The sequence below is a fragment of the Pezoporus occidentalis genome, unplaced genomic scaffold (assembly GCF_034315485.1).
Source record: "Pezoporus occidentalis ecotype Australia unplaced genomic scaffold, CSIRO_AGI_Poc_V1 ctg47, whole genome shotgun sequence".
In the NCBI taxonomy this organism is placed as follows: Eukaryota; Metazoa; Chordata; class Aves; order Psittaciformes; family Psittacidae; genus Pezoporus; species Pezoporus occidentalis.
Window position 1 is genome coordinate 719,430 of NW_026915802.1, and position 20,185 is coordinate 739,614.

General features: G+C 45.0%; 2 protein-coding genes and 1 long non-coding RNA gene across 6 annotated transcripts in view; 1 reads left to right on the forward strand and 2 right to left on the reverse strand.

Annotated features, from left to right (window-relative positions):
* On the forward strand, positions 1 to 15,342 carry VASH1 (vasohibin 1). Its single transcript, XM_062636128.1, has 7 exons — positions 1 to 487; positions 5,464 to 5,552; positions 6,581 to 6,637; positions 7,720 to 7,794; positions 8,847 to 9,228; positions 9,620 to 9,732; positions 10,340 to 15,342. The coding sequence occupies exons 1-7, from the start codon at positions 227 to 229 to the stop codon at positions 10,410 to 10,412; spliced, it is 1,050 nt and encodes a 349-aa protein (XP_062492112.1). The 5' UTR covers positions 1 to 226; the 3' UTR covers positions 10,413 to 15,342.
* On the reverse strand, positions 4,090 to 8,934 carry LOC134172747 (uncharacterized). Its single transcript, XR_009967993.1, has 2 exons — positions 8,557 to 8,934; positions 4,090 to 8,036 (listed from the first exon to the last, which is right to left on the reverse strand). It is a non-coding gene; the product is annotated as an uncharacterized LOC134172747 (long non-coding RNA).
* Positions 9,997 to 20,185, reverse strand: part of ANGEL1 (angel homolog 1) — a 20,730-nt gene continuing 10,541 nt past the window's right edge. For all 4 annotated transcript variants that reach the window (XM_062636099.1, XM_062636100.1, XM_062636097.1 and 1 more), the window contains one exon: positions 9,997 to 10,291. In XM_062636099.1, coding sequence (XP_062492083.1) covers positions 10,260 to 10,291 — 32 coding nt within the window. In that variant the 3' untranslated portion in view covers positions 9,997 to 10,259. The remainder of the gene's footprint in view (positions 10,292 to 20,185) is intronic.

Below are 20,185 nucleotides of genomic sequence, written 5' to 3' on the forward strand. Positions count from 1 at the left end.
CGCGGGCGGTTGGGCCGCCGGCGCCTCCCCCGCCGCGGCGGCCTGATGCGGCACCCGGCGCCGCCCCGCCTGGCTTGCGCTCCCGTTTTCCCCGAAAGCCCTCCGCCTTGATATCCCCGGGGGCGCGGCAGGGGCGGTGACGCCCTGTGCCCGGTTGCCGGTCATGCGGGGCGCGGCCCCCAGCTGCCCGGCAGCGGGCGGGGGGCGTTGAGACCGGGCGGCAGCGATGCCGGGGGTTGGAGGGGCCGCGGCCGCCGCTAGGCACCCCCAGTCCGGCGAGGCGGCGGCAGCGCCGCGGGACGAGGAGCAGCAGGAGGAGGAGGGCGAGGAGGATCTCCGCGACGGCGGCGTCCCCTTCTTCGTCAACCGCGGCGGGCTGCCCGTGGACGAGCCCACCTGGGAGCGGATGTGGCGGCATGTGGGCAGGATCCACCCCGAGGGGGAGCGGGTGGCGCAGAGGATCCGGGGAGCTGCCGACCTGCCCAAGGTGAGATACCCCGTCCCCACCGAGCTAAGGCGGCATCCAGCTGGGAGGAGCCGGTCGCCTCCCCCTCTCTGAGGCCGGGCCCCCGAGCTCGGGAGCGATCCCTCGGGAAAAGGGCCTCGGGGTGTGCTTGCTGGAAGCAAAGCCTCGCTGTAACTGGGAGTGATGGAGGGTGCTGCGGGGCTCTGCCCTTCCGTGGCGGCCAGCAGTAGCCTCTTCTGAGGTCTCGCTGGAAAACAGATTTCAGGTGGCTCATGTGGTGGATTGTGCTTAAGAGGAAGACTGGGTAAATGATGAAAGGATGAGAGAATTAAATTTAGAAAAGTCCGAATACTTGTGGTGGGAGGGTGAGGGAGATAGGCAGAGGTGAGTCTTTAAACATGAAGAAATTAGATTTGGGTACGGTCTCCCACACTGAAAGCCATTCTTGCACAGAACGGTGTGTCAGAAAAGAGACTCTTGACGCCAGAGAGTTTAAAGGGGTGTTAGTAAACGCTAGCAGAGCTTGTTGCTGGTGTGTAGTCAGATGTGATTTTGAGCGTGTTATTGGCCTTGCAGGAGAACTCTGTGAAAAGAGGGACTGGTGATCATTTCACTTAACCTTGTTCCCTACTGAAAGAGTAGCATGTGAATTCTTGTGATTGTTGCTATCTATCTCTGTTGCACCTCAGCTGGAGAAAAATCTCCCCCTTTCCTTGGTATCCTGTGAACAAAAGACACTGCAAACATTCGGTTTGTCACTCCAGTGGTGGGTTAGGAGAGTATTCCCATCACACTATCAGAGGAAACTCAGATGTAAAACCGTAATTTTTTTATGCTCAGACTGTTTTAGTAAGGACTTTACCTCCCTGGGAAGGTAACTGAAAGTATACAAGAACATGCTTTTATATAGTGCACAGGCACTCTGCACTGCTTTCCAGCAGTAACTGGAGAAACATGTGATGCAACATCCTTTGTGGAGTGAAGAGTTATAGGCACCTGTGGCAGCAACCAGAATGAATCCTGAGTCCTGATTACAATCCCTGTTCTAACCCTACTGGACTTTTCCTTCCTTTTTAGATTTCCTTCCTCTTGACTTTGTCCTGAGCCTGTGTGAAGGCTGAAAACGTTTCAAATCAGTCAGAACGCACACTACTCAATTTCCTGACCAAATGGGCTGATTTGATGAGGAGAGGCAAAGGAAATGGCAGAAAAAGGTTCACAAACAAAAGCCCAGTACATGAGGAGAGGGAAATACAGTGTTCAGTCTCTGGTTTTGGTCTTAATGTTCTTCCACTGTTCTCACTTTGTAGTCTTGATGCCAAAGGGTTACAGTCAAGGGACATAGGTGGTATAAGCTCTTGCAATAACAGGTGAAATTGGGCTATCCGTTTATTTGGCATCCGCTAGCACCCTGGAACCCAGATATATAAACTACTCACTGCTCTGCAATTTGGGGTCCCATTCACATGCTTATTGGGCACACAGCTGAGAGGATGCTGGGATGCAGGAAGCAGCAAGGATGGATGGGCTTTGTTTCCCTAGCTCCTCTTCCCCTCTAGGGATGTGTTTTTATCTTTGAGGACTGCTTATATCACCACCTGCCTCCATCAAGTTTCTTTGAATGGCTGATGCAACAGATGAGAATTAGGGCAATGGGTGTACTCTGCAGGATTAGCAGGATTAGCTCCTTTGAAAAGGCAGGTATGCTCCATGTGCTGGAGGGTGAACAGGCCTTTTTTAGGTGTTGAAAACTGGACAGGGGTTCACCAACTGTGATATTTTTGGCTTTAAACGGTAGCCAGCATTGGGTTTGGGGGGAAATAACTTTCAAAAACAGTTGGCATTAATAAACTTAATACCATAAAATGACAACTGCAGGAGGCTGTGATCAGACTTCAGATGTTCACAGAGCAGCTGCAGGGGCCGTATCTTTCACTGGGGGGTGAGAGCTCAGAGATCTCTTCTGGTTTCTGTTTCCTTCCAGTAGATTTGGGGTGAGTGGGCATCGAGTGAGCCATGCCATGGTGGCAGGACATTGTTGATTGGCCATGCACACTGGGCTTAAGAGCCACCCTCCTGCAGGCTGTTCCTTTTCTAGCAACAGGATGGGGTATTGCTTTGCTTGGAGCTACTGGGACCATCAGATGGGTCCACAGTGAAAATACAAACTGATGTGTGCTTGCCTCATTAAGAAATTATGGATTTTAAATGAGGTGGTTATGAGGACAAAGACAGGAGGAGTTGCATCTAATGGATTCATGCTTGAAGAGGGGAGTAAAATCCAGTTTATTTAGTCAGGCTAACAATTGGGATTTGTATTGCTCTTATGTTGCTTGCAAAAGGATGATTAGGGAGGTGCTTGGATACATGTACACACCATAAAATAAAGTGTTGCTACACTAGGCTAGCCAAAAGATCACCTTTGTCATACAGATAAGGGTGGAGCTTTTTCTGTGCCTTGCTCCCATCTGCCTTGCCACATATATAGCATGGCCCTCTGTTGTTCTCAGGATCCCCTTTCTTAAAACGCAGTCCCAGTCCCACGCATATAGCCAGCCTCCTGGGGTGCATAAATCTAGGAGCGGCATGATGCAAGCCCTCCATACAAGTGATGAGGGACCACAGGGGCATGTTCAGTCAGTTTGCTAAGCCTGGCAGAGGTATGCACTCTGGGAAATCTGGGCTCTCTTCCTAGCTGTCCCTCCAGCTTCCTGAATAACTAAAAGGGAAACAAAATAGATCTGACTTCTTATCTTTTCTTCTACAAATAAATTCCTCTCTGCTTTCTGGAGGATTGTGAAGACTGCCTAGTATTTGTAGCCCTTCTGAAATGTGGATACTGCATAAGGACAAAATGTTAGGGTCTTCCATCCTGTCAGTGTGGGGATGGAGACCTTATTTCTCTCCTCCTGTTTCTATTGCCCCATTAAAATGCTATAGACCTGATGCAAAAGAAACTGTAGCCCAGTCTGGGCTGCAGGCCCAGATCCCAGAGAGAGGGAGCACACTGTACTTTCATCAATTTAATTACTTGAGGTGCAGGAGGCTCTTCTGCATTAACTAGTCCCCTGCTGAACTGGTTGCCATTCCACTGTCCAGTGTGGCACTGCCCTTTGAGGAAAAGGGGATATGGGGGTCTGCACAACTAGTAAAGGGAGAAGTATCTATCCAGTCATTAATCTGTGCCATCAATGTGCACTTAACCTGCCAGTCTCCACTCAGAAAGCATGGAAGTGTCTGTGCTGAAGAAATGGAGCCAAGTTAAATAGTGAGCCTCTCCTGCTTGTTACCTCTTTCATTGTTTCTGCTTGGAAATTATTTCCTGTGACTCTGTGTCAGCTCACAGCATCCAAACTGACTCAGCTCTTGTGGTTCCAGAGATGCCTCCATCCGTGATCTGCCCTCTGGAGCCTTCCCTGCTCCTGCTGTGGCTGAAGAAACCCAGTTTCACATCTGCTCCTGCCGTTCATGTGTTGTTTCCTGCAAGTGAGCCAGGAAGTGCCACTGCTTGCTCCAAGCAGGGTATATCAATGAGGCACTGGAGATGGTAACTGGCAGACCTCCAAGAGGTACTATGAAAATGGGTACCAGTGGCCAAATGATGCTACTTAGATTTAAAAAAAAAAAAAAAATTTAAAAAAAAAAAGAGAGACTGATGAAAAAACATGGAGAGAAAATGGGTGGAGATTGAGTTTAGTTCAGCATTTACTTGATGGTGGTGTTTGGAGCTAGGCTTAAAAACGCAGATTATGGTTTTCAGAGGCAGCAACAGCCCATCTCTCCAGGTTAAGAAGTCTCTGGCCTCTGTACTGTGCAGGCAAAAGCAGAGCGCAACCATGTGGCAAACCAGGAGAGGGAAGTGATCTGACTGAAAACTACCCATGCTTGCTAGCTCAGCTTTCAGCTGGTTGAGGTCTGGACCTGGTTCACCAGTCACCTATGCCAACCCAGAGCAGAAGGAGGTATGGAAATGAGTGGCCACAGAAATACAGGTGGAGGGTGAGAAGTGGCTACAAAGCCATGGTCAGCAGAGGCAGTTACAGCGAAGCAGAAAGCCCAAGGGAAGATCTGGTTCTGACTAGCTCTTTCCTAGTTGGGGATAGCCCATCTTTAGGGGGAAATCTGAAGAGGAACTGAAATGCTGAAAACCAAACTGCTGTGAAAACCTGCAGTCTGGTATCAGGGAGGTATGTCCAAGGCATAAGCTAACCTTCAGAGACAAAATGCTAGGCTGTTTCTCCAAGTCTGTCAATCAACACCAAATCTGTGTCTTCTCCATTGTATTTGTCCTGTGGACAGGACACTTCTCTTCCCCTAGACACATTTTCTCAGCTGCTGACAAGGCTGCAGTTGTCCCTGTGGAGCAAATGGTGAGGAAAATCTGACTGGACCCATAAGGCTGAGGCCTCAGAATGGCACAGCAGTCCAAATCGTGAGCTTTTGGAAGTCATTCTCTGACCACATAATTCAAAACAACAGACACTGCAGGGGGGATTCATGATGCTGTCAAGCCTGTGTCCTAGTCAGTGCCAACTCACCGGCAGTGAGGGACCTTTATATCCTTGCTTACAAGACTGCTCTATGATCCAGTGGCTTTGGGAAAACTCATTCTCCATTTTTACCTCCCTCTCTCATCTTACTTTTGTTTTGTGCCTTCCAGTTTGCATATTTGAATGAGGCCAAGCTCCTTCGGGTGATAACTTCCCTGTCTTGCATCTTGCCTTGTCAGTTAATTTTATCTCATTCTTCCAATGTAATGTTGCCTAAATGCAGGACTCTTTCATACAGTTTCTCTTGCAGCTCTGTGGTGGTGCTTCATTCTGAATCCCTTTCCAGTTGTCAATGTGGAAACAGTGGAATGTTCTGGTGCAATCACTTCGGACAGCAAAAAGAGGCTGGTTTCAGAGAACACACTCCCTGTAGTTATCTGCCACTGAGTTCAGCAAGAAGCTGGAGAGGTTAGGAAGCAGTGATTTACATTTTGCTCCCCATTTCAGATTCCCATACCAAGTGTGCCTACGTTCCAGCCATCCACCCCCATCCCTGAGCGCCTGGAAGCTGTACAGCGCTACATCAGGGAGCTTCAGTATCCTTTACTGTTATGTTAGTCACTGGTGTGATAACCCAGAAAGAGGGAGCAGAAGAGCTTGTTCTGATGTAGTTGGAGGAGAACTGAAACTTGCTCCCTGAAAACAGGAAGCTGGGCTTGGGATGGTGGTTTGTTTAACTGCTTTGGGTCTGCCCAAGTTATTTTCTAATCCTGTTCACTCCATGTGACAAACAGGCATGTTGTCAAGGGCCTTTTCCTACTCCCCATGCTTCTAGGTCAGTGGCCATTTTATTAGAAACACTCACACCTGCAACCCTGACAGCCAAGTCTTAGACTACAAACTGCGTCACCTCACTGGTAAGGTATAGGTGAGCTGTGGTGTTAAGAATAACTGCTTCTCAGGTCATCCCACTTGAACACTCTTCACTGTAGCTGTTTAAAAGTTAGACAGCTGCCCTGCTTTTGTGCATCTGTGGTATTCTGCCCCTTCATATGCAAAGCTGCTGGTGTCACTGTGTCCTGGGAATAAGATTTATCCATCCCTATTGTGCTGGACAGCAGGTATGTGTGATGCACGCACAGTCTAATCTCACTGATGAGATACAGAGCTAGCTCTGGCTTCAGCCCTAAAAAAAATAGTAAGGAGGCAGACCTTTTGACACCTCTCACCCATCTAAGGTGATTGTGTGCTGGATTGGGTCCTTGTCAGTCTTAGAATAAGGTAGACCAGAGCAGGCAGAGATCTATCTAACTATGTTCTGTCCTGGTAACTGGAAGGCTGAGCAGAGCATTTGCTGTCAGCACTGAACTTTGGGAAATGGAGTGGAAATGTGTGTGGGCAAGAGAAAGAGAAGAATTGACAAGAAGGAAATACAGTGGAAGTTAGGAAGGACTATAAATGGGAGAAATGCATGAGAGGGAGATGGGGTCTTTCTTGTGTTGCTCTTATATTTGTGGGATCATGACTTTGCTGTGAGAATAGTAAGTAACATGAAAGTTCTTCAGACAGGTTTTCTTCAAACTCTGTTTTCCAAGCTGTCAAGCCTTTAACTTCTTGCCTCCAGGTACAATCACACTGGGACACAATTCTTTGAGATTAAGAAGAGCAGACCTCTGACTGGGTGAGTGCTGGCAGTCCCTACAGCATTTAATCCTTGCTTTACAATATTGGGGCCCACTGCTTTTCCTTCCATTCCCTGATCAAGGTCAGGGTGGCTCTTAGGGCTTTCAGTACTGCAGCTCCATCCTGCTTTAGGTGACTGTATTGTCTGTTGCCTGGGGCATGGCTGGGCAGAACTGTGTCTGGCCTTTCTCAGGGACAAGAGTAGATTTTATTGTCGTGAGTCAGTAAATCAAATAACGTAAATGTATTTCCAGGTGTGCAGATTCTGCTTGTTTCTAACTATATGAACTATACATATAGAAGATATAACTATATAAACTTCTGATGGATTCTGAAATTAGGTCCTGCCCTAAACAAGCTTCATAAAAGCCAAGTATCTTTACAGGTCTAATTTCATAGCTCCTGTGAGTGCCTTTGCAGAATCTACTCTTACTAAGCTTTGATGTCTCATACTTTGAAGGAGAAGGGGGATTCTCCTGACAGCAAATTTTGGGAAGAGCTGCGCTCTGTAAGTTAAGGAGATAAGCACCTGATGTTAATTGACTCTCCTGCCCCGCATACTGAAAGCCTCCCAAGACTGGCTTCTTACCACTGGTCTCGTCCACAGACTTACATGACCCTAGATGTCCCGTGTTTTAACCAGTGCAATGGCTCCTCCACAGTATTTGTTGAATGGAGAGTAGAGTTGATGCCAGGGAATAGGGCTTTACTGTCCTTGAACCTTGTGAGGCAAACACTGCTGGCCTTTGGTCCTTTGAGGCTTTTGCTTGTGGCCACACAGGTGTCCATCCAGAACTCACTGAGCCAAGTGCTGTGGTCTCACTCAAACAGAGGTAGGCCAAGTAGGCAGCTTTGCTGTAACTTGTCAAGTTCCTTGTGAGCAGCAACAGCATGTGGTAGAGACCTGGTTTGGATTTAGTACCTTCTTAAAGAAGATACTTTCTTCTGTTCCCTGTCCTCAGTGGGCCTTCTCTGCTGGAAACCTACTTCACATATATTGTGCAAAAGGGCTAAACTAGCCACATTTGCATAGCACAAGCCCTCTGACTGTCCTTGTCTTTCCCCTGTTCCACTTTGCAGGCTGATGGACCTGGCCAAAGAAATGACCAAAGAGGCCCTGCCAATAAAATGCCTGGAAGCTGTGATCCTGGGAATGTATCCTTTCCTCGTGGAATTGTGCTTGTCTGTCCATCTTTGTGTTTTCTCCTCTGTTCCCTTATGCTTTCAGGCTGCTGACAATATTGCTGCCAAGCCCCACATCCCTCTGTTTTCCCTACCCAGTTCTCCCAGAAAACCACCAAAAAAATCCAAATCCAAGCAATTCTCTGAAATACCAGAACTAGTTCTTCGAAGTTGCTCTTCCTTCACCAAGAAGGCTGATGTTGCTCTGGACAATTCTGTATGTGAGAAAAAGATAAAGGAAGAAACATCTAAAGAGGGGCAAAAATACTAGCTAAAGTTAGGTCAGGAAGTCCTTTGTGGACTAACATTGTTCCCTTAATGCAATGTTGCCTGCATGTGTTCTACATTTAAAAAGTTAGCAATCCTCCACAACTTCTAATTATGATGTATGTCACTTTCCTATTATGTCGAACACTGCCTGCCAGCTTAGGCAATACCTTTATTAATTCTAGACATGTCATCTCTAAGTACACATCTTTCCTCGCTATCTTCCAGGCTTAGTCTATGTCACTCAGGCTGTAAGTTCTCGATGCACATTGACAGAGCCACCTGGAACGGCACAGGTGGCAAGCAAATGGTTCAGAAGGGTAGTCTGATGAGTATTTTGTCCTTAAGGTCCTTGGTTTGTGTGTGAAATAGCAGCTAGTGAAACAGATTAAAACAATCTGAGGAATAATGCTGTAATAACAATGCTGTAGCATTATTATTACAGTTTGGGAGCTATGGAATACATACGCTTGAGGTGTTAGCACTTTAACTTCTGCTTCACAAATATGCCTTGAAATTAACTTCCCTTTGTTGAAGGTTTTGTTGAGGAGGCCAAGTCTGATTTCCCCGTGACCCAGATGAAAGTGGGGCAGCTTGCAATAGGTTGGACCTTTGACCTGGAGAACAAATCTTGCCTATCCGATGCCTGAATCAGTGGCAAGTCTGCTGAGCAGGCTGGGAGGATCTGGAGGAGGAAGGAAGTATCTTGTCAAGAAAATGGTATCACTAGTTGTTTCCTCAATAGCAGCTGCTGTCAGTTACCTCACCAACAACATGACCACGCTGGACCGTTTCCCCATTAGCTTCAAAACCCACTTCTCAGGGAACTACTTCCGACACATTGTGCTGGGGGTGAACTTCGGAGGCCGCTACGGGGCACTGGGCATCAGCCGACGTGAGGAGCTCATGTACAAAGCACCTGTCTTCCGCACACTGAGTGAACTCATCTTTGACTTTGAGGAGGCATATCGCCGCTGCTGGCACACTCTCAAAAAGGTGAAACTGGGCCACTGTGTGTCCCATGACCCACACAGTGTGGAGCAGATTGAGTGGAAGCATTCCATCTTGGATCTAGACAAGCTAACCCGGGAAGACTTCCGCAAAGAGCTTGAGAGACATGCCCGTGATATGAGGCTGAAGGTAAGCAGCAAGGGTGGAGAAGCAGTTTGCTGCTGCATCTGCTGTCTTGCCTAGCTGATGGTGTACTGCAGGAATGAAGTAGTAACCATGACACTCTCCTAATGGTGCTCGAGGGTGAATTGGAGGCTGAGGACTCCGGTATACAGGCTGGTTCCCTAATGGATGATCATGCAGTACTGCAGTTGTAATTAGCTTGGACTGTATACAGTACTTGAAGACATAGCTGTCGCTATTAGTAATTTTTTTCTGGCTTTTGCATTTTTTTATGTGCTTGCCTTGCCTTTTTGTCTTTAATTCCCATATAATTAATCACTGTTAGGCTTTGTGTTTTCTGGTTACTACTCATATTGGTTGTCTGCTCACGTTGCTCTTACTTTAATTTTTCTGGCAGATTGGCAAAGGAACTGGGCCACCATCTCCCACCAAGGACAGAAAGAAAGATGTCTCCTCCCCACAAAGAGGTCAGGCTAGCCCCCATAGGCGCAACAGCCGTGGGGACCGTCGGTGAGTGCAGCTGCTGGGTAGGAAACCCATATAGAGCATCTCCATTTTAGTCACAGACCTACACATTGCTGTCAGGTTTTGGATCCTTCTAATGTCTTACTGGGGTTCTTCATAACAGGCGCTACTTATCTGACCTGCAATAGCATTCTTCCCTAGTCTGTGCCTTTATGAGTTTATCATTGACTGGGGAGTGGGGAAACAGCTAGGGTTTTTTTGTTTGTTTGTTTTGGCAGGGAGGAGGAAGGCAGCTGAAACAGACAGTGATCTTGATAGCAGTTATTTAACCTTATGCAGGGGTCTGAGCTCTGGCATTTCATAGACCTGTGCCCTAAGGAAAGAGATTCCAATAATTACACTGCTGTCAGTGAGACTGCTTTCCTGAAACTGATATGGGGCACCAGACTGGGCTTCCTCCTCTTCCTAACCTGAATTATCTTCTGTGGAGATCACTGGGAGAGTTACTGGAGGTTGTAGAATAATCCTGCCCTCAGTAGTGTAGGATAAGTCTGAAGCTTTCCTGTACCTTTTCATGTGCTGCCATGTCTATGTGCAGCACCTCCTGAACGGAAAAAAGTTTCAGAATAGCACTTACCCTCTCTGCTTACAGGCCATCTGGTGAGAAGAAGCCTGCTGATTCCAAAGCCATGCCAGACCTCAATGGGTACCAGATCCGGGTGTGAAAAGAGCTGTGCCTAGCTCCAGAGATTTCTTGCTGGCCAGAACTGAGACCTGGATATACCGGCAGTGATTCTGACAAAGGAGACAAGGGAGTGGGAGCAGAACAGAGTGCCGATCTTCCCACCTACTTCCTAGTGGGCCAGTCCCAGAGCTGGATCCCATGGGTCCCAGAGGATTCACCTGCCTGTTTCTGGGAGAGGTGTCCATCTTAATTCACTGAAACAAGTATTTTTACAAAAAAGGGGAAAAAAAAAAAAAAAGATGTGAATGTTGGTGGGAGTTTGCTGCAGGAAGACATGGAGTGAGTGGGGTCAGCAGATTCACTATCAATTTATTTCTGTTGACAGCAAGTAAGTGAAGCATTTTGTTGACAGCACTTCTTCCCTGTCTGCACAGAAGCCTTCAACCCATGCAAGACCTGCACAGCTGAGGCTGGATGTGATGCTGGAATGGGATGGCCGCCATCACATTCTGCATCTTGTGCAGAAACTCCTTGTTTTGCCATTATGAACACTTTGTTTAACATTGCTCTTGTAAGAGAGGGCTGAATTTGCTCAGTCTCATTTATTGATCATACAAAGACTTTTCATCTGCAGAAACCACATCCTGTGTGTTTAGTCCTGCCTATTTCAAAGTATTTCATTGTCTCTAAGGGAGTAAACAGTGGGATGATGATTTTCTTTACCCACTGTGATGCTGGTGAACTGTTGCTCTAAGTCTTTTTGTTGTTGAGTGGGTCATCAGCAATGATGATATGCCTACACCATTGCCATATGAAAACAGGCACAGAGACCTCATCTGACCAGGCAGGGGCTGGTGGGAAGCCTGAACTTTGAGACCGCCCTTCATGAGCCTTCTCTCTCTAGTGACTGCTACTGTGAAAGCTTGCAGAAGGCGCTTCAGTCACTGAGGTACAAGTTTTAAGAGTAAATAGTTAAAGAAGGGTTTAATGATGTGAACAGGTTTTACAAGCATTTTTCTTTTCCACAAGATCCTTGCTCCTTCCTCACTGTAGTGTTAGTGCTGGAGTTACAGACGCATTCTTGCTGATTGGAAGCCCTGCTCGAGGAGATTGCAGCTGCCTTCCTAACGGTTCAGCCCAGAGCCTCCTAGGAAAGTAGTTCCCCTCCCTAAGCCCAGAGCTTTGCTTCTGTTCTGGTTCTTTGGATAGCTGCAGTATTTAACAGCACCACCTAGGCCAGCATTCCCCAAAGGGCTTGGGCCTTTCTGCCTGCTTTCAGCTTTGACTTTTCCTACACTCCTTTCCAATAGAGTGTTGTACTACTGATTAAGCAGTGTATTGCTTGTCAGAAATCTGGAGTGTTGTCAGATATTGCTTTGAGGCCTAGAAACAGTGAAGTTGCCACAGATCAGAACAGCATAGCCTTGAAGTGATCTGGATGTGTGGATCTAGGGGAAGTAAAAACTGAGCTTGGAAGTGCGAGTATCCTCAAGAGAAGCTGAGTTTTGTTTTACGACAGCACTGACAAGGAGATAAACTTTCAGAAATACTACATGTTTAATTTAGTTAGAACTGGGTTTATTCTTTCATGTGAAGTTGTTAGAAACATGATGGAACTTAGCTCTACCGGGGTTTTTTTGTTGCAGTATTGCTGTGCTACACATTCGTATAAGCAGTGCTATTTTGGTGGCAGAGAATGGGTTCTTATCCCCAAACAAATCAGCTCTTCTGTCACATTAAAGCAGTGTTAATCCCTGAAGCACCACCCACAAGTGATTTAACTCAGGCCTCACAAGTTCCTAATTGTACATCCTTAACTGTGACGTAACGTGTAAGGTGCTATATCCATACCAGTGCAGTCTGTCCTTCCAAGCTCTCTTTGTAGCCTGTACTATTTGCTATGCTGTACAACCAGGAGGACGATCCACAGGGAGGTGGCAGAACTTGCTGATGACCCAAGACAAGATTAGTCCAGAAGCGGATGCCAATTTCCACAGTGCAGTGCAACACCTGTCCTCTCCCTTGCACTTCAGCTACGTGCAACAATCTGAAATTACACAACAGCAGTAGCAAGCCAAGCACCCACCTGATTGTGTCCTCTAGTCAATTTTGTATGGCTGTAAATTAACACATTTAGTGTCTGGATGCTAATGATGATGTTAGCTGTAAAGGTACCACTGTTACCTGTAAATATTATACATTACTTGAAAGCCACAAACTGCCTTTGCATAGTTTGCTATGCAGTGGACTGAAAGTTCAGGTGCCACTGTGAATCATATGATAAATACTTGCAGCAGTCATCAAGAGAGACTGACTGTCAGGTTTTATTAAAGTGGATTAAATCCAAGAAAAAGACATTATAAAACACATTTAGATAAAACTAGGATGCATCCTCACCATGACTTTGGTTGTTTGGTTGGTCAGTTAATTCAGGGTTAACTGTGAGCTCTTGAAAGTAATTAGTGGCTTCATACAGAGCACGTTCAATAGCTGGACAGAACTGAGCCTTTTTAGATGGAAAGGAGGGGAAATATGTTGAGGGGAAGAAGACCTCAAAATAGATGGGGCAAGTGAGAGGTCAGCTGCAAGCTAATGATGCATTCTCGAGAGCAGGGCAAAAGGGGTGCTCAGCAGTGTTATATCACCAGGGCAGAATGGCTTAAAACAAAATGTTTTGTTTGACCTGGTAATTAAGTGCTTTCCTGCAGGATGTAACTGAGGCCAATAGCTTAGAAAATCAAAGGAAGTGGATGTTTAAAGAATGAATGACAGGTGGAGTTCAAGGTCTCCTAATCCTCAGATGTAGCCAGAGGAGAATATACTCTTTCAAGATTTAGTTGCACAATTATGTACGTTAGGAGGCATTTAATTCTTCATTTGTATCTAATGTTGATGACTTCTCAAGATGGATGCAGTAGACATACGCTCTCTACTAGGATTGTTATTTCAAGCCTTCTACTATGTTTCTCTGAGTGGTAGAATTCCTGCCCCTTACTGTTTCTGTATCTCCAGTTTAGCAGATGGTGCTTAAAAAAATGGAGAACGACCAAACCATTCTCCCCTTCTTGCTCTTGCTACTCCCATCTTTGTAACAAGATGCATCACTTCAATAGAAAGCTTAGCTTTCTTGCTAACAACACGAGAGCATCTCCCTGTGACAGAAAGGATTAGTGCAATACAGTTTTATGCAGTAAGAAACCTAAGGGTATAATGAAAAATTAACTTCTGCACTTCCACTTCTTTCCTCCCTTATCCACCTGCTCTGGCTTCTGGTCTGTCTGCCTTTAACCATAAGGAAAAAGAGGCTGGAGATGAGTCTTTTTCACTTTTGCAGTCTTTAGAGATACAGAGAAGGAATGAAAACAAGGAACTAGACTGTAATTCAGGTCCTGCAGAACAAAAAAAAAGGATCTTGAGGAGTTCTCCTATTTAATGTTAAATATGATCGCACGTGTAGCTCTGGGGCATAGATTTCACTGAGCAGTAAGTAGGTCTCATTTGATGTCTGTTCTACAGTACAGGTCCTTCTGAACTCTGTGGAAAGCAACTGCATCCATATACTAGGAATGGACAGACACTGCCTATGTCATATGCCAAGTTGGGGTGAGCTTTGAAAGACTTGGAACAAATGCTGACCTACTACTAGCAAAACTATTTTTAATATAATGCAAACCTTGAAAGAAGAGTTTTTCTTTGTACTTTTATGTAGACAAGTCCCTTTACTCTTGGCCAACTGCAGTTTTTTAATGGACGAATGGGTTAGTGAGCGAAACTTTCTGCTACAGTGTCACTCTGATATAAACTTCATATACTAAAGAGTAGGGTTGAGTGTCCATCAGACTGCGACACTAGCCTTTTTTTTTTTTTTTAACTGTGATATGATAAACTAAATGAGTCTTTAGGAACTTAGGTATGTTAGTAAGTGTTTAGTGGAAGTGGAGTGCTTTTTTTTTCAGGTGACTGTTTTACTTGTATGGCACTGTATAGGTCAGTATAGTATCCTTGGATCTACCAGAATAAATGACTCCAAAACTGTGGTTGAAACATAGTTTCTATTCATGCAGTAGCTGTACCACTGTTACCAGATCTGTTTAACATGAAGAATTTTTGTTTTAGTATTTCAGGTGAAAGCCTTAATCAGATGCCTGCCCTTTAAGGTAGGCTCACATGTGGTGTTGTATAGATTGAAACATGACTGTCCTTAAAATTGCAGAGTTTAAGAAACCACAATGAACAGAAGAATGCTCCTGTTGCCAAAAGTCTGGATTAGATGGGCTTGACCTTGCACCAGAGGCTTGGGTGGTTGCTTTAGCCACTTCTCCTTCTAAGTGAAGTTCTTGACATGGTCCTGATGATCAGGCACTAGATAGAAGCAGAAGGTGCCCTGTGTCCTATGCGTACTGTGTGTGCAAGTCTAGCTGAAGTAACTCCATACATTCCAGTGGTCTCGCACTGTCATCATGTCAACATTAAGACCCACATTATGAATTTATAACTTAAATGTATCACAACCATTCTCCTTCAGTGATGCCCTGGCCCTGTCTGCTCAGGAGCAACTCAACTTTGGCCCAGAAGGCTACGGAATCCCCAATAATCTCTGCCAAGCAGAGTTTCCCTTCAGGTCAGGGTTGAGATGGTGCTAGTGGGACCAGAGTGGTCCACTTCCGTGCACATCAGTATTCTCCTCTAGCACTGATAGGGTGCTCCAAAAACATTTACATCTTTATCATTGGTACAGCTCAGAACTAAGAAATGGCAGGTTTCTTTCTTTAAGAACAATATCCTGTGTGTCTTTTTGTAATTAATCAGTGAGGTTCTGTGTTCCTACGTAGCCAACACAGAACTTGTACTTAGATTTAGTTCTTACTGCACTTCCCATAGCCCTCATGTTGATACTTCTACCTGCTTCCTTTGACACTTAGAAAATAAAATTCCCTCTGTACTGCTCTCAGCTTGTGCAGGGAAAACAATATGTCTGTACTGTCTTTATTTCTAATTTAAACTTTCCTGTTATAAGTCAGCTGAGAAGTCAAAGGCAAGCCTTGAGTGATGGTATCAGACAGATTATGTATAGATGCCCTGTACTTGCAACACTATGGACATGGAAGAACCCTCATTCTGTTATCTGAACAGGTATGTCTGTACACACAGAGGCAGCTGCCAGAGTGTTAAGAAGTATGTATGTGGCTGTGTACCAAAGGCTAAAACTCATCTTTTCCTTTTCAACTACCATCAGTCAGGTTGGACAGAAAATAAAAGCCAGTGGATGCAGCAATAGGAACTTCAGTGTTGAAATAATGCTGTAAGGATTAACACAAGCCTCTGCTTGCACGGCTGTACTCTTCAATATATGATTAGTTTCCCTCCCTGGCCTGAAAAGCAATTCTGCTTCAGGTCTCTAGTTTAGTGACCTTCCAGACTAATGACCCCACCAGGACTTCTCAAGACAAATGCTGGGTTAATAAAGGACAGTCAGCTGCAAGATTCAGTGCATTCCGGGCAAGGGGGATCCAACTTTATTCAGGCTATCATCTTTCAGCCCTTCTCTCTAGGGAAATGAGTAACAGCTGGGACCAGGGCCAGGATGTAGGCAAGCCTACAGCATGTAGGGGAAAGGAATAAAGATCCCCTACTCTGTTACTCCAAAAATAATGGCACATGCAATAGTCCCTCTTAGCTAAGTTAATTATATGAACAAATTCTGCCTTGAGGGGAATTAATTGCACAGCACCTCCTGGGTGGTGTGAAGACACAAAAGAAGAGAGGTGCCCTTTCATAAGCCGACATGGCCTGTGCTCAGAGCCAGGAGTTGACAGTAAGACTTCTGCAGCACTCAAAGGCTTCTTGCTCCCTTATTAAATACTTAATAACATTAGCAAAAAAGGACTAAAATGCTGTGACTTCTATAAACCTCTACTTCGGATGCTTGCCTGAAAATACCTTCTACCCCATGTCTTACAGATTTTGCTAAAAATCAGGTAACTCCTAAATCCCCTATAGATGTACAGATCACAGTGACTGCTAGACAGTGGTGTGAGAACAGCAAAACAATGACTTGCCCACAGCTCAGATTAAAAATAACACTTTCTGCTCCCTCTTAGATCAGGCTTTTTCCCTGCTACTGAGAGCCTGCAGTTCTAGGTTTTTAAGTCAGTCAGAGATTGCGCTACTTGGACCTTAGTGAGAAACCTTTATTGTGGAAAGGATACACAATTCAGTGAAGCAGTAAGAAAAAGAAAACAACCCAGCCAGCTACTACACTGAGAAGCCCACAGCTGCAAAACTTCACTCTCTCACACACCTAAAAGCATATAAAAATCCATTTACAAGAGAGCGAGACTGAGCCTTAAGAGCAGCATTCACGCAGGGACTGTAGAAGGCAAAGGCATATGATATGCTATGAAATGCAGACCATTACAGAATTCAGTTAATTCAGTTAAGCTGGCTTTCCTGGATTACATTTTTATTTTGGCAAAGAGTGACTGCCATCCTATCTCCAACCTCACTCTGTGGGAGGGAGGGAGGGAGGGAGGGAGGGAGGGAGGGAGGGGAGGGATAAGCTTTAGAATAACTACTGCACCCATCTACCTCCAGGTCAGGAGGACTCCTGAAAGTGGCCAATAAGTGAATAAACTTAAGATTGCTATAGAAAGCTTTCCACCCATCCTGAAAAGACTAAAAAACTAAATGACATTGCTAAAACTTGAAGTCTTTTTTTGTGTATAGAAGGAAAGACTGGATGGAATAAATACATCTTTTGTTGTTGCACATACCAGTGTCTAGTCCTTCTCCCATTTGCCACCTCAGCACCTTGAAAGCTGCTGTTTGTCTAACCAAAGTTAGGAAAAAAATTCCAGCTCTACTATACAGCATTCCTATCCCCTTAGAGCACAAGAATGTGCAGTCTGGATCTCAAATAAAAGGAAAAAGAGCTTCAACACTGATATTCAAGAATGAATGATATTTTCAGTGGAAGTTGGAGGATAACTTGCTTTGACAGAAGCTAAAGTTGTAAAACTGACGAAAGGAAAGAGCTTGAGGCATGCCAAATGTTAAATCAGACATCCTAGTTATCATAGCAGGTGAGTTCTTTACAGAAACTCAGATTTTTGAATACTTCATACTTTGAAACACAATGCAGTATATTCAGTTGCAGTGATTATGCAGCTTGTGCACTTCAGTGTGATGGTGCTATGGAAAGCACTATAAGCTGGGCAGCTGCAGTCTGGTAAGGCCCAGGTCTTAGCCAGCAAGTCTATTAACTTGCACAACAGGAAGCCTACTTGTAAGGCAATGGTATCCCACTAAGGCTTGCACACCCTTCTTTCAGGTAAGCACAAAAGTCTTTATCTACATTTGGATGAACTATGGATACAGCCCACAAACCCCCAACAGTGCTTTCAATACATGTTCATTAGTGAGTTGGCAACAGGAGGAGAAATTGCACTGCAGCAACAGCCTGATTTGCAAACTGTTTGCAAACACCACTTAAATATTATGAGGAGCAGGACACGTGCTTTAATCTGCTCTTAAAAGGGATTCTTTCTGAGATACTCAACTTAGAGCCGCCAGGAGACTTCTCAGTGAAAAGAAACTAATGTCAAGTATATTTCAGAGTTCTGTGCTTCACAAAGCAGGTGGTATACATGGCACTACCGAAACTGAAACTTTGTTTCGTGCAACAAGTTATTCTCATCCTAAGTGTTGGTTCAGAGCTCCCACCCCTCCCACTTAATGCTTCAGGGCTGAGGGAAACCACTATCTTACGATTTGACAGTGTTTAAATGTTAAACTTATAATAAGACTGATCTGTAAATAATCCCACTCATAGCTTTTAATTGAAGAAATATGGCTGCAGAAAAAAATAAACATCAGTAACTCGGCAAGATAACCGGGTACCGCAGTCATGGGAGAACAGCTGCTGGAGAGATACCTTGTAAGGAAAAGGATGGATAAGGAAGACCTTGAGGAGCAGTCAAGTTTAATTTAAGAAAAGGGCAGACACTAGAGCAATTATATTGTTTACCACTCCTCCCACCCCATGCAATTGGGAAAACTGATTATAAAGTGCAACATCCTGAAGTGATAAACTTAAAACTCTGAGAAAGTGAAGGAAGTCCAACTTCTATCTAAGTAGCATAACTAAATACAGCCTAGCAGTGCAGTGCAACCTAAGCTGTTATCTAGCAAAGATACTTTGTCAAATAAGTGTTTGCCTCCACAGCTGCATACCTGCAGCTTAGGAAACTGGTAACAGGGCATGTATACACACTGCTATACACTCTGGCATCCCTTCCGCTAAGTGCCAATCTCCCTGAGGTCTACATCACTACTACCTCTATGACACCTTCTCTTTCTGAGTATAGCAGGTATTCCTATCACAATCCCTATCATTTACAGATCCCTCTGTAATTCATCAGAAAGCTGTGCTAATGCCAACTAGTCGCACATTTAAGTCAGGAAACAGTATTAAGAGCTACATCTGAAATCTTAGTTATGTGTCCCACCACGAGTTACTCATTACCGCAGCCTCTTATTGTATCAGTGTGTGCTACTCTTAAAGCATTGCAGAACACTTTTTTCCCCTACAACTATATACTAGTTGCTGTTTTAGGGGTAGTGATCTTGCCACTCACCCCACCTCCCAACTTCTCCTATAGCTCCCCCACAGCTAGAGGCATTCACAGGCCTCCAGATCCATCTGATGTTAACTCCAGATTGCTCTAGAATACATTTTTCTTTCCTTTCCTGAAACAGGCCAACCCTGTAGGGGTCCATACCAGAGCTTCACAGACTGTGGTCAAAACCACCACAGTGATAAACTCTTGTGTGTCTGTATGCAGTCACTAGCAATGGTCCTGCATTTCTGTAATAGTTACACCTATGAATGCTCAAGGAAGCATTTGGGAGCTGCAGGGCTCTCCAGGAGCTTTCTAACCTTCAGAAAGAAGTCAGAGGACTTGCAGGCATTGTCCTGGGGTTTCTCAGCACATGACTCCATATCCAGTGTTCAGCAACTTAACCATTTCAAGTTGAGATCATACTATTTCATGTATCAAAAGTGAAAGCATTAGCTTGACCTCTGGAACACTAGATTTTCCAACAAAATACAGCTGGAACCTTAAAACCTCCCTGAGAGGGGAGGTTCCTTCATGCAAGTTACCAAAACAAAAGTCAAGTCTTTGGTTTAAATAAAATGGAAGAAGCACTTACGATGTTGAAGCACAGCTGCTATCATGTCCAGTTACATCACAGAACTGGCAGGGTGCTCTGGCCAGTGCAGTGACAACCAATTCATCTGATGGTGTACTCCTTATGGGTCTCAACAGGTGGGAGGCAGGAGGGCTGCTTTCACAAAACCCTTAATCAATTCACCATCAGGCCTAGCCAGCAATTACAGCTGAAGCAGATAGTCAAAATTGTAAGTGCCAATACTATGTGTAACAGTGGTTTTTGGTTTGCTTTTGGTTGGTTGGTTGGTTGGTTTTAAACCTTTAGGGTCTTCCAAGTTTCCTATTACAATGCTAACAGCTGCTGGGAGTTATCTGCAATCAGGCTTCTCTCTGGCAACCTCTTTTCAAGCCTGGCAGAAAATTAAGATCTCAGTTCACTGATTATCCTTTCCTCCCCTTCCTTTACAAATGCAATCAATTACAAATCAGAATAACAGCACTTGCAGAAATTAGTGCAGCTGTCAGATAAATAGAGCCATAGAAATACACAGCTCTGCATATCACCCCATGTACAAAACACCAGTGCCACACCAGAACCTTTACCTGTGAAATTAAGGGCAAACAAATCTTATTCACCCCC

Bases quoted from the DNA above. Each gene is read 5' to 3' on its own strand.
- VASH1 (XM_062636128.1), top strand. From the start codon at position 227: ATGCCGGGGGTTGGAGGGGCCGCGGCCGCCGCTAGGCACCCCCAGTCC. The intron at 5,553-6,580 runs GTATCCTTTACT...TCTTGCCTCCAG, and splicing joins CGCTACATCAGGGAGCTTCA to GTACAATCACACTGGGACAC. The intron at 7,795-8,846 runs GTATCCTTTCCT...AGCTGCTGTCAG, and splicing joins GAAGCTGTGATCCTGGGAAT to TTACCTCACCAACAACATGA.